Source organism: Sebastes fasciatus, chromosome 11, assembly GCF_043250625.1.
Source record: "Sebastes fasciatus isolate fSebFas1 chromosome 11, fSebFas1.pri, whole genome shotgun sequence".
In the NCBI taxonomy this organism is placed as follows: domain Eukaryota; kingdom Metazoa; phylum Chordata; class Actinopteri; order Perciformes; family Sebastidae; genus Sebastes; species Sebastes fasciatus.
In genome coordinates, this window is record NC_133805.1 from 15,881,046 (window position 1) to 15,893,737 (window position 12,692).

At 42.7% G+C, this 12,692-nt stretch overlaps 1 protein-coding gene across 9 annotated transcripts in view; it reads left to right on the top strand.

The window, feature by feature from the left end:
- Positions 1-12,692, top strand: part of LOC141777102 (myomegalin-like) — a 51,260-nt gene that overhangs the window by 21,615 nt on the left and 16,953 nt on the right. For 6 of the 9 annotated variants that reach the window (XM_074651064.1, XM_074651063.1, XM_074651066.1 and 3 more), the window contains exons 1-15: positions 3,466-4,919; positions 6,801-6,938; positions 7,037-7,156; positions 7,240-7,332; positions 7,428-7,652; positions 7,738-7,896; positions 7,979-8,080; positions 8,585-8,722; positions 8,833-9,012; positions 9,662-9,856; positions 9,962-10,144; positions 10,229-10,345; positions 10,432-10,500; positions 10,609-10,715; positions 11,503-11,642. In XM_074651064.1, the coding sequence (XP_074507165.1) occupies positions 3,606-4,919; positions 6,801-6,938; positions 7,037-7,156; positions 7,240-7,332; positions 7,428-7,652; positions 7,738-7,896; positions 7,979-8,080; positions 8,585-8,722; positions 8,833-9,012; positions 9,662-9,856; positions 9,962-10,144; positions 10,229-10,345; positions 10,432-10,500; positions 10,609-10,715; positions 11,503-11,642 (3,280 nt within the window). In that variant the 5' untranslated portion in view covers positions 3,466-3,605. Of the gene's footprint in view, positions 1-3,016; positions 4,920-6,800; positions 6,939-7,036; positions 7,157-7,239; positions 7,333-7,427; positions 7,653-7,737; positions 7,897-7,978; positions 8,081-8,584; positions 8,723-8,832; positions 9,013-9,661; positions 9,857-9,961; positions 10,145-10,228; positions 10,346-10,431; positions 10,501-10,608; positions 10,716-11,502; positions 11,643-12,692 lie in introns of those variants that run through there. The other 3 variants (XM_074651071.1, XM_074651065.1, XM_074651070.1) reach the window with 3 other exon arrangements.

Genomic DNA, 12,692 nt, shown 5'->3' on the forward strand with positions numbered 1-12,692 from the left:
TTGTCGATAGGTCAGGTTGACCTTTGAGTGCTCGGCGACCCCGACACTGATATCATGTGGTGTTGTTTCAGACAAACACTCGCAATAAGAGCTCTTAATTAGTTCCCCAGACACCACAGACCATTTAGATCAAATCCATGTCTGGAGAGAGAGGAAGAGCCCGGAAAGAAATGTCATCTGAAACCTCCTAAGACAATCATTTCCAGGGTTTCCTTTGTTAGGACTATTTTGTAAAAGTTGGTACACTGTAAACAGCTAAATTCTGTATACATTTGCTTGTATTTATGATCATTAAATTTGATCAACAAGAAGAAATATCTTATGTTCACCTTCCCACATGTGCTGTCTGCGACCTCCTTAAGGCAAATTCTAGCAAATATCTGATTTAGAGAAAATGACTCAGGCCCAATAATTAAGTCTCAAACAATCAGCAATCAAGGATCTGGAAGCAGACACAAGGTCCCCCGGCTCTGACTCACACATTAAGGAGAATACATTTGATCAGTTACTCTGTCCTGATGATGAAAGTATATTGACGGTCGACGGGGGATTTTGCACTGCATCAGCATTGAAGCCACAGCGTGACAGCATGACCATCTGTTTGTGCACTTTCGGGAAAACAAAAACTGTGGTCACTGCAGAGACGGCACAGTCAAATGAATGAGAAAGGCCCGCTTGTTTGGCCATCACAGTCAGATCATTGTTGGAATATCTGCACCACGGCAACAAGAAGTGAAAATAATACTAATCTCGAGGCAATAGCATGTTTTGACACCGGTTAAGGGCGCTATTAAAAGACCAAAAACACCACACCAGTATGACTATACTGTTATAACAGTATTTATGCGAGCAAGTTGGCAAGTCAACTTAAGTGAACTTTAATATCAACTTTTTTCATTTAGCATTAATTCTTTGTCATGCTTTATAAATGCTCAAATAAGCAGAACCCACTATCATGTCTTAAAAATACATAATTCCACTAATATTATTACTTAATAGAGGACAGACAGCAGTTATGCAGCTGAAACCAAAATTAACATTTATATATGAAAATTGTCTCAATGCATTAATTATTAAAACGATAATCTGTGAAGCACTGACTCTGTTATGCCGTCAGTATGATAATGATCTATATTCACAGTTTATCATATGTTACCTCAGGCTATCTTTACCTCACCACACAGCAGCCATCTCTAACTGCTGTATGTATGTGTCGTCATGGTAACTGGTTTCATTGCTCACTGAAAACGTGCTTTTGTCTCGCCTCGAGCCCAATAAAATAATGACTAAAGGTCAGGCATGTGACCCTGGGTGCATGATAGAACATGATGGTGGTCAAATGAAGTTATATACACACCATTCCCAGTATAATCATAAAAGTTACGTTATTATTGCAGAAATACAAAATTAGGCAATGTTTTACGCTAATTGTAATTTATACAATAAAAGTTTTGGTTTGTATTTTGTATTGCATATGCAGTACAGTTTACAGTAAAGTACTGGAAATTAGAAACTGGCTCTATTATTACTGAAGATCTGACATTGTGCTGTAATATATGTTTTTTGGTTGAGCTCTATTTGAATTTTCTAATACAGAGCATAATATTGGGCAGTGTTATATGATACAATACCAATACATATGCATCCTCACAAAATATAGGAGTATCTGCAAGTCATAGCAGAGTCATGAAGCCCATATACAAAAAAGAGACAAAAATAAAAAAAATAATAACAATATAAAAAATGAGTATCTACTTGCAAAAGTAAAAAATAAATAAATAAAAATATAGATACAAAAATTAAATAAAGAGAGACAGTGGTATATTTGTGCTGTATATTCAATTTTCTTTAACACAGAATAGAATAGGATATTAGAAAAATATATATATATTATATCTCATCTTATAGTATTATTGTACAGTGCATTTAGTGTAGTAAAGTTTAAACCATGTACAGAATTATTATTATACAGAACATTACATTGGGCAGTGGCATATGATACAATACCAATACATATGCATCCTCACAAAATATAGGAATATCTGCAAGTCATAGCAGAGTCATCAAGCCCATATACAAAAAAGAGACAAAAAAAATAAAAAATAATAATAATAATATAAAAAATTAGTAACTACTTGCAAAAGTAAAATAATTAAAATAAAATAAAAATAGATACAAAAATTAAATAAAGAGAGACAGTGGTATATTCGTGATGTATATTCAATTTTCTTTAACACAGAATAGAATAGGATATTAGAAAAAATAAAATATTATATCTCATCTTATAGTATTAGTGTAGTAAAGTGTGAACCTTGTACAGAATTATTATTATTTTGTAATATATAATCTCTTATAAGAATGATTGACTATACATTGTGAACCTTGTACAGCATGCTGTGGCAAACTGTGTCATACCAATACAATTTTTTATAAAAATAGAATAGAACAGAGTGTGTCTCTACTCTTTAATTTTACAGAGCGTCACTAATGTCAGCATGCTACTGAGCATTTCACCTGTTCAGTCAGGCGGACACAGAGCTTAGTAAAACCGGACCAGAGGAAGACACAGACTCCCAGGGGAGCATCACTCTGTCTCTTTATACAAAAAACACAAAATTAAGCAAATATTCGCTGCGTTTACGTTTTATTCTGTATTTTAAATATAAAATGAATTTTTAATCGGAATCATAGTGGATATTAAACCGTGAGCGTCTCTGTATGGCTGCACCGAGAATCCTCCACCCCCCCATGTGTGTCCTATGAATGGTCCGCTCCGCCGCTGCAGGTCTGGTTCAGGCAGCCAGCATCGTTATCAGACCGGAGGATCTCCGACAGACCGGCCGCACTGAGAGTACCGGTGAGCGCGTCTCTGCCTCTTGAGCAGTCGGTAGAGGCTCTGACATGAATAAAGAGTCTCTTCTTCGGGGGAAGACTGCAGAGGACTGTCCCGGGACGCCTGTTACTGCTCCGTGTCCGGATTATTACGCATCCCCGGTCATTATTATCATTAACCTGGAGACGCGCGGTGCGGTGCGGCTGGTGTCTCCATGAAAGCCGACTGATGGTGCAGAGGAGCGTGCGGTGCGGTGCGGTGCGGTGCGGTGCTGTTGGGGAAATGCGAAAACAGGACGAAGATGAACGATATCCAGATAAATATACTGCATCGGATTGATGAGACATTCACATGACTTGTTCTGTGCGTCTGTGGGAGTGACTGCGCCATATTCCCCATGCACCTGCACCTCCTGCACCTCCAGCAAATCAATGGTGATCCTGCACTGATGGAGATTATTTAATGAGAGTCACATTATCTATTAAGCTCTTTTTACCTCATGGTTTTCTGTCCTGCCATGCACCTCATGTGCAACCATTCTCTGCCAGCTTTGTCTACCTCATTTCATTTTAAGCCTTTGAATTCAATGCCAATGCAAGGACTTTACCCTATTTCACATAAAAAAAGGCTTTTATTGTGCTCTAAAAGCATGTGTTTACTGATGCAGCTTGAAACATTATGCTCTTTTGTGCTCACATGGGATCAAATTCACCCTAAGGACTCAGGTGTCCTCATGTTAGAGTAAATAGGGAATCATTTACAGACCTGTGGAATGCTTGATCTCAAGATGAAGGAGACGTGTCGCATCTGTGGCCGGGAGCTCTGCGGTAACCAGCGGCGATGGATCTTCCATCCCACCCCCAAGCTCAACCTGCAGGTGCTGCTGTCCCACGCTCTCGGCAGTGAGCTGACCCGGGACGGCAGAGGCGAATTCGCCTGCTCCAAGTGCACCTTCATGTTGGACCGCATGTACCGCTTCGACACGGTGATCGCCCGCGTGGAGGCCCTGTCCATCGAGAGGCTGCAGAGGCTCCTGCAGGAGAAACACCGGCTGAGGCAGTGCATCGGTGGGCTCTACCGGAAAACTAACTCCGAAGAGGGTGCTGTGACATCGCCTGGAGGTGATGAAGGACCAGGGGATGGGATGGTGGACATTTCAGGTCTCACTCATGCAAAGTACTGTGCCCTGCTCCAGGAGGATCTGGTCTACTCTTTGTACGAGTCCTGGGCCGACGACGGCATGGACTGTCAACATCACCACCACCACCAACCCCAGTATCCTGCTGGTCTGGGGTCAGAGGTCACAGTCGGAGGCTCACATCGTTGTGTTTCCAGCACGCCCAGGAGGTGTCGGGGGTGTTCCTACTGGCGGGTGGCGGACTCTGACTATGAAGCGGTTTGTAAGGTGCCCAGGAAGCTGGCACGGAGTATTTCCTGTGGGCCGTCGTCCAGATATTCAGCCAGTGTGACTGGAGGAGGTGGCGGAGAAGGAGTAGGAGAAAGAAATAACATGGAGGACTCAGAGGAACCTCCGTCCTCTTTAACTCTGGTCCCTGGTTCTCAGGACCGCTCGAGGACATCAGACAGCGATCGCACCCTGGCAGGACGAGCCAGCTCCAGCCCCTCCTTTGCATCCTTAGAGACGACTGAGGAATACATTCAGCCTGGAGCCGTAACAGATGGGCCTCTGAGCTCCCCCAGGGAACTGATAGATGACCGGATATCTGACTCCCTCTCTGAGGAGCACATGGGAGGCCCACATGGCCAAGCCTCACCTGGACCCAGCCTCTCACTGGCCCTCTGTTTGCTGCAGAGCTATGCCGTCTACCGGCCGGTCCTGAGCTCTAAGGGGAGCAAGCTGCCGGTGCTGCTCCGACGGAGCTCCAGTAACGGAGGTTCGAGGCTGGGCTTCCCTGATCCTATTCTGGGAATGTCTTACGGATCTCCAGAGGGAGAAAGAGACAACCACATGCCAACACCTGAGCTGGAAACCCCCCTGATCAGGCTAGTTGATCGGGATCTGACTTACATGGAAGATCTGTTGGAAGATTTGTACAAAGAGTATCCTCCCCCACGTCCTCACCAGGTATAAAACCTCAACAAAGGATGGTGATGGTGATGGTGATGAATACGGGGATTTTACTACTGCAGGATGATAACACACAGCGGGGTTTTTTGCTTATGCACTGCAACGTTTGCAGTATCTGCAGCAGTATGAGTGAACCAACCGAACAGGCTTTGATGTTTGACAGACAAACAGAGCAGCCCACAAAACCAGTATTCGCACCCCTTCTTTTAATCTTAATTAGCCTCATAATCCCACTGTCAGTCACTTAAATCCGACCCACAGCTTCTCCAACACGCTTGTACCCAGGAGGATGTGAGCTATAGTGCTGTGTGCACTTAGTTGTGTGGGAATACATTACATGAGCAGTCAGGTGAGGGTAAACTGTGACACTCGACATGGCCTAATTTACCTAGTTTGTGTGCGTGTGAGTGCACACACAAAGAGGCCATTAGTCATGTCAATAAAGTACAAAGCATATAGTTATATACTGTTTATATATATATATAGTTTAGTGAGTGTAAACATTTACAAATTTAATATGGAATTGCTTATATTAGAGCTGCAACAATTAATCAATTATTTTTCAACTATTAAATTAGTATTAATTATTAGTTAATTAAAAAAAGTAAAAATTCTCTGATTCCAGCTTCTTAAATGTGAATATTTTTTACTTCTCTCTGACATTAAACTGAATATCTTTGAGTTGTGGACAAAACAAGACATTTGAGGACGTCATCTTGGGCTTTGGGAAACACTGATCGACATTTTTTAACCATTTTCTGACATTTTATAAACCAAACAACTAATCAATTAATCGAGAAAATAACCAACAGATTAATCAACAATGAAAATAATTGTTTTGTTGCAGCCCTAACTTATATATTTAAATGCTTTTAGATTGAGGATCTACTTCCATCACAGCTGCTAAATACTCTGAAGCATGAACACTGCCTGCAGACAAATACCAGTCTCCCAGTTTTTCCAGTTACAAACTAGTATGTTGTAGCACAGGATTTTCTGCTTCTGTATTTGCGTGTGTGCAAGTCATCTCGACATTAGTCCTCAACAATAGATTTTGTAGGGTGTGTATTTGTGTGAACTGGGAGCCGGGGCTGCTGACTGAAGTAGGTTAGATGTGGGGGAGACATTAAGACAGAGTGACTCCACCACTGGCCTATTTTTACTCGGAGCCCTTGAGGCAAAGTGATCCACATGATGTCAGACCACCCTATCATCTCAGCTCCGGTTGGCTAGTACAATAACCCTATTTTTTAATTTTTTATATTCAACATTTTATTGAAAGTTAAAACAAGGCAGCACAAACCGACAAGGACCACTTCACTTAACAGGAGATCTATCAGAAATAGACTCCCATACATACATGTGCATTTTAATAGTTTCTATTAGAAAAGGATACGGTAAAAATCAGAATGTGTTTAATTTCATCTCAGCTACATTAAATTACAAATCTTGGTGAATCAAAGTAGATTAAGTCCATGTATCTTAATGACATGACTGATCTTAATGACTTCCTCTAGTAAGGAAAAGTTGGAAACGAGGTTATGTAAAGATAATAGTGGCACAGAACATTTTGAGCACACTCGCTTGTGCTAACTCATGCATGCAGAGACGCTCTCACACCACTCCAGGGGCTCTTTCCCCATCATGGCTTTTTACACACATGAATGGGCAGATTTTGTACACATTGTACACATATTACACAATCCACTACGGAAGTTACGCAGCTGCTGTATTTTTCATGAATTTGAAACAAACAAAATATCTTCCTCATAAATAATTCAGCTGCTGGATTCAGTCAGAAACGAGTTAACATGTGTAGTGAGTGTTTTTTTTTTTAACTTGAAACACTGATATCTTACCTTATTCTCTTCGTTACAGAGCCTCGTTGAGGAGCAGCAGAGTCAACTGAACCAGTACGAGTGTGCGGCCGGTCAGTGTGTCAGCGAGCTGCAGAAGGCCCAGCTCCAGGTCCAATCCCTGCAGGCCAAGATCCACGAGAGTGAGGCCAACAATATGGTATGGCACATGAAAACACCTTGTTACAGTTAGATATGCTTTTTATAAATCTAAATCTGAGAACTGATGACAGAGATACCTGTTGTTTCCGTCTGTAGAAGCTGCAGGAGAAGCTGACTGAGATGGAGTGTGAGCTGCGTTCGATCCGCCAGGCAGCTCAGAGTCAGGAAAGAACCATTCAGGGTCTGACAGACTCCATCAGCACCAAAGACACTGAGGTGAGTGTCTTTGTCTTCAACCTGTGTGAGAAGATATCTGTATTTGAGAAGGTGCTCATACCTGTGATTTATTCTGCTTTAAGGCCCAGGAGCTGTACCAGCTGATGGAGGGGCAGAACACCACGCTGTGTAAGCTGAGAGAAATGGTCCACCGCAACCAGCTTGCTCAGTGCAAGGTGAGATTCATATAGTGGTGCAACCCCTGATCCAGGATCATTCCTCCCTTATCGATAGTGACAAACCTTGTCTTTGGTCTGTGGTCATTCTTTAGGCTGCAGAGGGGGTCAGCGAGTCCCTGTCGCTCGCCCAGCTGCAGGGCGAGCTGGTGGGCGTGCAGAGCTCCTTGTTCTCTCTCGGTCTGGAGCTGGAGTCCAGCCAGAGGAGTCTGAGACAGAGCCAGATGCAAGGAGACGACCTGTCCAGGTTCAAGGACAGACTCAACTCTGATCTGCAGGAGGTGCAGCAGCACAGGGAGGTCACCGAAAAACACAATCAGGTTAGTGTGTTTGTGAATGTGCGAGAGTGAAAGAAGTCTTGAAGGATGCGGCAATGTGTGACCTCTCGTCGTCTCTGTGCCGCAGGACCTGCGCTGTGCCCTTCAAAAAACTCGCTCTGAGCTTCAGGCTAAAGAAGCAGCTCTGAAGGAGGCCGAGGCAGAGAGACACACTGTGGTGCAGGAAAAAGACAGGAGCGTCACGCAGCTCAAACTCTCTCTGCAGGACAAGGAGCAACAGTTACAGGTAATCAGTCAGTTCATATAGTATGTAGTTGCATAGATGCACATGCTGTCTGGCCTTTCTAAAAAAACCTTTCTATCTGTAGGAGTTCTCAGAGCTGTTGGAGTCAACAGGAAGCTCCAAACCAAGAGATGCCCTGCTGGAGAAACTAAGAGAGCGTGTTAAAGACAGAGACAGAGCTCTGGAGGTAAAACACAAACATTCACAAACACACCAGGGACATAAATGAATGGTAGCTCGGTAAAAATAGCGTGAACTATTGTTCCATGTGGATCACTGTACCATATAGTGTGATTAATGCGGCAGTCTTCCCAGCACACTCAGTGCAGGAGAAAAGACCTAAGTATGCATCTTGCAGCAGTCAAAAGAACCACTCCTCCTAAATCTGTAGGTCAGCATTAAATTCCCTTTAATCTTGGTGGGAATTATTAAGGAGAGATCGGAGATAAAACTCCACTACTGTCTTCTTTAAGTCCCGTTGTAACCGCACAGCAGTGGGAAAGAAGAATCTTTCCTAAAAATCAGATGATGGTGGTTGAAATGTTAATTTCAAACCCTGACTTATTGGATTTATTAGTCTGTAAGGAGCAGGAGCTTTGGACGATACTGCACACCATCTCAGAACATGATGAATATCACAGTCGAGGGTGCCCAGAATAGCAGCAGTGTGATTTATCTCTGCCGTCTGCAGCGCTCCATTGACGACAAGTTCCGCTGCGTGGAGGAGCGCGAGGGCCAGGTGAGGAGGCTGCAGGTGGCCCTCCGGGAGAAGGAACGAGACCTGGAGAGACTCCGCTGCATCCTGTCCAACAACGAGGAGACCATCACGGTACGCTCATCACACACAGTAGCTGGAAGGGTTTGTGAACATTTTAGACATAAATGAGGTATTATTTTTTTATATTGTTGTGTGGTTACACCTGTTATTGTGACCATCAGAGTCTGGACGCTTTGGTGCGCGGCAAAGAGCTGGAGCTGGAGCAGGCGGCAGAGGCCTACAGGAACCTCCAGTGGCTGAAGCAGCAAGGCGAGGAGAAGGAGAGGAACACCCTGAGAGAGAAAGACACCATCATCAGTCAGCTACAGGCCGCTCTACAGACACACAGCCAGGAGGCACAGGTAACATACACACACACACACACACACACTAATTTTTTGCCTTTGTTGTAGGTTCTAATTGTTTGTGGTGTAATTTTCAAAGCTTTGGAAAAACAGGCCACGTAGACAAACCTGTGCTACTTGTTTCCACTTTCACAAATACAACAGGTGTGCTGCTGACACAGGCTTATTTCTTGACTCAATTTATCTATACATGTACTTTGTTCTCCAAGATACAAACTCATGTCATCATACAATATAAATGAAAAAGACAAAGAACAAGCCATAACATAATCATCATATTCATCATCCAAAAGCAGTATTTTTATGTGAGGGGGGGGGAAAAAAGGAATAAAAGAATAAATAAAAAATAAACAAAATAAAAAAAAATATATATAAAAGCAAGGAGAAACAGCTAAAAAAAAAAAAAAGACATAATAATCATAATAATAATGGTAAGTAAATACTGTAAATGAGTAGAGAATAAATTGAAATTAATTAAAATAATAATAATCAAAAAGAAAGGAAATGCACAATATTACAATAATAAGTACTAACAAATTAAGAGGTAGATGTAAGCTGATTACGAGACAGTAATAGAGGGTAGGGGCTATAGAGTATGTCTTCATGATAAAGAATAAAAAGTGTTTGTGTGTGTGTGTGTGTGCAGGACCTGACGGCCGCCCTCGTTGCCAGAGTTCAGGCTGGTCCCTCTGACGTCGTAGAGGAGTTGAAGGCTCGGCTGGCGCTGAAAGAAAAACTCTTCCAGGAACTGCTGTCAGACCGCAGCCGCCAGTCTAACGAACACCAAGGACAGGTCCAGGACCTGCTGAACACTCTCAGCTCCAAGGACCAGTATCTGCAGGTAAGTCCTGTTGGTAATGGTTATAGAAATGCAACTGACTGTGCACAACGAAAAGCTTTCAACCTCTTCACTCTCTCTCTCTCTCTCTCTCTCTCTCTCTCTCAGGACTACTCCTACCGGCTCTCCCTTGTGATCAGCGAGCGTACCGGCCAGCTGCAGGAGCTCCGCAGACAGCTGTCGTCAAAAGAGCAGGAGCTGTGCGAGCTGAAACAGGACAAGGAGAGAGAGATGGGAGGAGAGACGGAGCATCTGCGGAGTCTGCTCAAAGAGAAAGAAGCCTTCATCAAGGTACCTGTTCATTCGTTTCCCTCGGCTTCCTCCCTTTTGCTCCATCTCCTGTACAGCTGATTCACAGTGTACTTCATCCTTCAGGAGCTCATGCAGGGCCAGGAGGAGGTGATGCAGTCGTCCTCTCAAGAGAGCGAGGCGGAGATGAAGACTCTCCAGGATGAGTTGCAGCTGGTACTGAAGAAGGAGAGGGAGGCTCAGGTATGTGTTGAAACTGTGATGATGCATAAAAACACTCCTTTTTAAAAAATAAATCTCACAAGTCTTTGTGCCCTCTCTCCCTGCAGAAGGAGCTCACTGCTCTACGCTTATCTTTGGCTCACCAGCAGGACACTAAGGACAGCACTGATCACCAAGTAGGATTTATGCTTCATTCTCTGCCAATTAGACAGTGTTTGGCTGTTTGTACTGCTCAATAATTTGTATTTATTATGTCCTCTACCTTGCCTGCCGCTCTGATCTAGTGTGTGCTGGAGCAGCTCGTGTCCGAGTACAACAAGCTGAATGATGCCCTGAGGGCGGAGAAGAGATTATACCAAAATCTCACGCACGTTCACACCAAGAGTGACAGGTAGGGAAGCTGCACCCAGGTCATGTTACAACCAGTTCCCTTTGAATAATACAACAGCGTATTAGGGTCATTGTAGGTTAAGGAAAAATATCTAATTATGGAGCCGGGGTAGGGGGGTAATATTCAGAGAAAAAACTCAGAATTTCCAAGATTAAAGTCACAAATTTACACGAAAGAAAGTTGGATATTCTCTGAAATTAAAGTTGCAAATTTACGAGAAAAGAATCTCACAAATCCGCAAAATTATAAAGTCATACATTTACGAGAAAAAAAACTCAGAAAACTGAGCGGGGCAAAGGTCCTGAAAGATACATATACACGTTTTCTTTCATGTTCTTATGAACACAAGTACTAATATTATAGAAGTTACAGGACGAGTTGAGACAAACAACTTCTATCTTTGAATACATGAAAGCGTGTGTCTTTTATTTCAGCACAGCTAACGCTAAAAAACAACCGTTGAGAAGACGTTACTCTGAACACACTGTGTTACCATGGTTACACACTAATGCTTTTACCTGTCAGTGTGAAGAGGAAACAATACAGAAGAAGCAATCTTGCAAATTTGCAAGTTTTTTCTTATAAATTTACCACTTTAATCTCAGAGAATATCAGAGTTTCTTTCTCATAAATGTATGACTTTAATCTTGTTTTTTTCTCAGAATATTACCCCCCTCCCTTGGCTACATAATTTTACATACAATGGCCCTAATACACCGTTGTAAAATACAGTAAGTCACAGTTTTGTTTTGTTTTTTGCTCTGAAACACGTTTTCCTTTTCCTCAGCTCCGAGAAGATCCAGGCCCTCCACACCGAGCTAGACTCAGTTCAGGCTCTCCGCAGACAGCTGGAGGAGGTCCTGGCCAGGACCAGTAACATGGCCCTAGTTCTGGACCGGGCGGCTAAAAGGCAGCCTGACTTTGGAGGTGGGGATGGGCAGGGGGCACTAACGGTCACTAACTCTCTGTGATGCTTCACAGCACTGCTGAGTGACACTCTTTATGTGAGATGGAGCTGTCTGTAGCCACTGATGGTCAGATTTATTATGAAAAAATATGTAAGCAAAAGTGAATATGACTAGGACAATGTGTGAAAACATTATAAATCTGACTGTCAGTCTTCCATCAGCTTCATCCAGATAGCACAAGCATTTCTCACAGTAGCAGAAGCCTGTTCAGATGAAACCTCAGTGGTATGAAGTGGCAACGTGCAACCCAGATTATCTTATTTATTAATATATTTTGTGAGTGTGAATATGTTTTTTGTATTGTCTCTGAAAACGGCCTGCGTATTGCTTTGCAGTGCGATTTTGTTCTGTATTGCCATTTCTGTGTACTGTCTCTCACCGTTGTCACTCTTCCAGCCTTACTGTCACAGTAAAGTTACGTCTTGTGGAGAAACTCAAAGCTCATGCCTTACAGTGGAACGTCTCACCATCCATCATTTGTTTTTATATCATCTGTTTGTGAACAGGATGTGCACACTAAACAAGGCCCAAGATACAAATCCCAAAAGATGGCCGAGTAGTTTCCTTAAATTCAGTTTAACCTTGGATTGCTCTCATTTACCTGCTCTGCACTAGTTACATTTAGTCTGACAGATATGCATGAAACATAAGGTCAGCCGCGTTAGATATAAGGTGGTAGGAGCGCTCTGATTACTTAAAAGTAACATTATGGTAGTTTAGTATATGTGTTGTTTTTAGTTAGTCTGCTTGTTGAACTTAAGTTCAGCTTTGTACCAAGAAAGCAAAAAAATACAATATCCAGTAACTTTACTGTTTGCACTGTGCTCCCTATAAATCACATGAGATGTGAATGCCAGAAATAAGACTTGCCCATTCAATTTATAATTTAATTAGTACATTTTCTTGGGATTTGTGCCCTCATCTATAGCCTCAGACATGGAGTCCTTGTCAACACTTCTTTTTGTATTTTTATTGCAACAGAAATAAAAAAAAAATGTGCTGGCTTTTT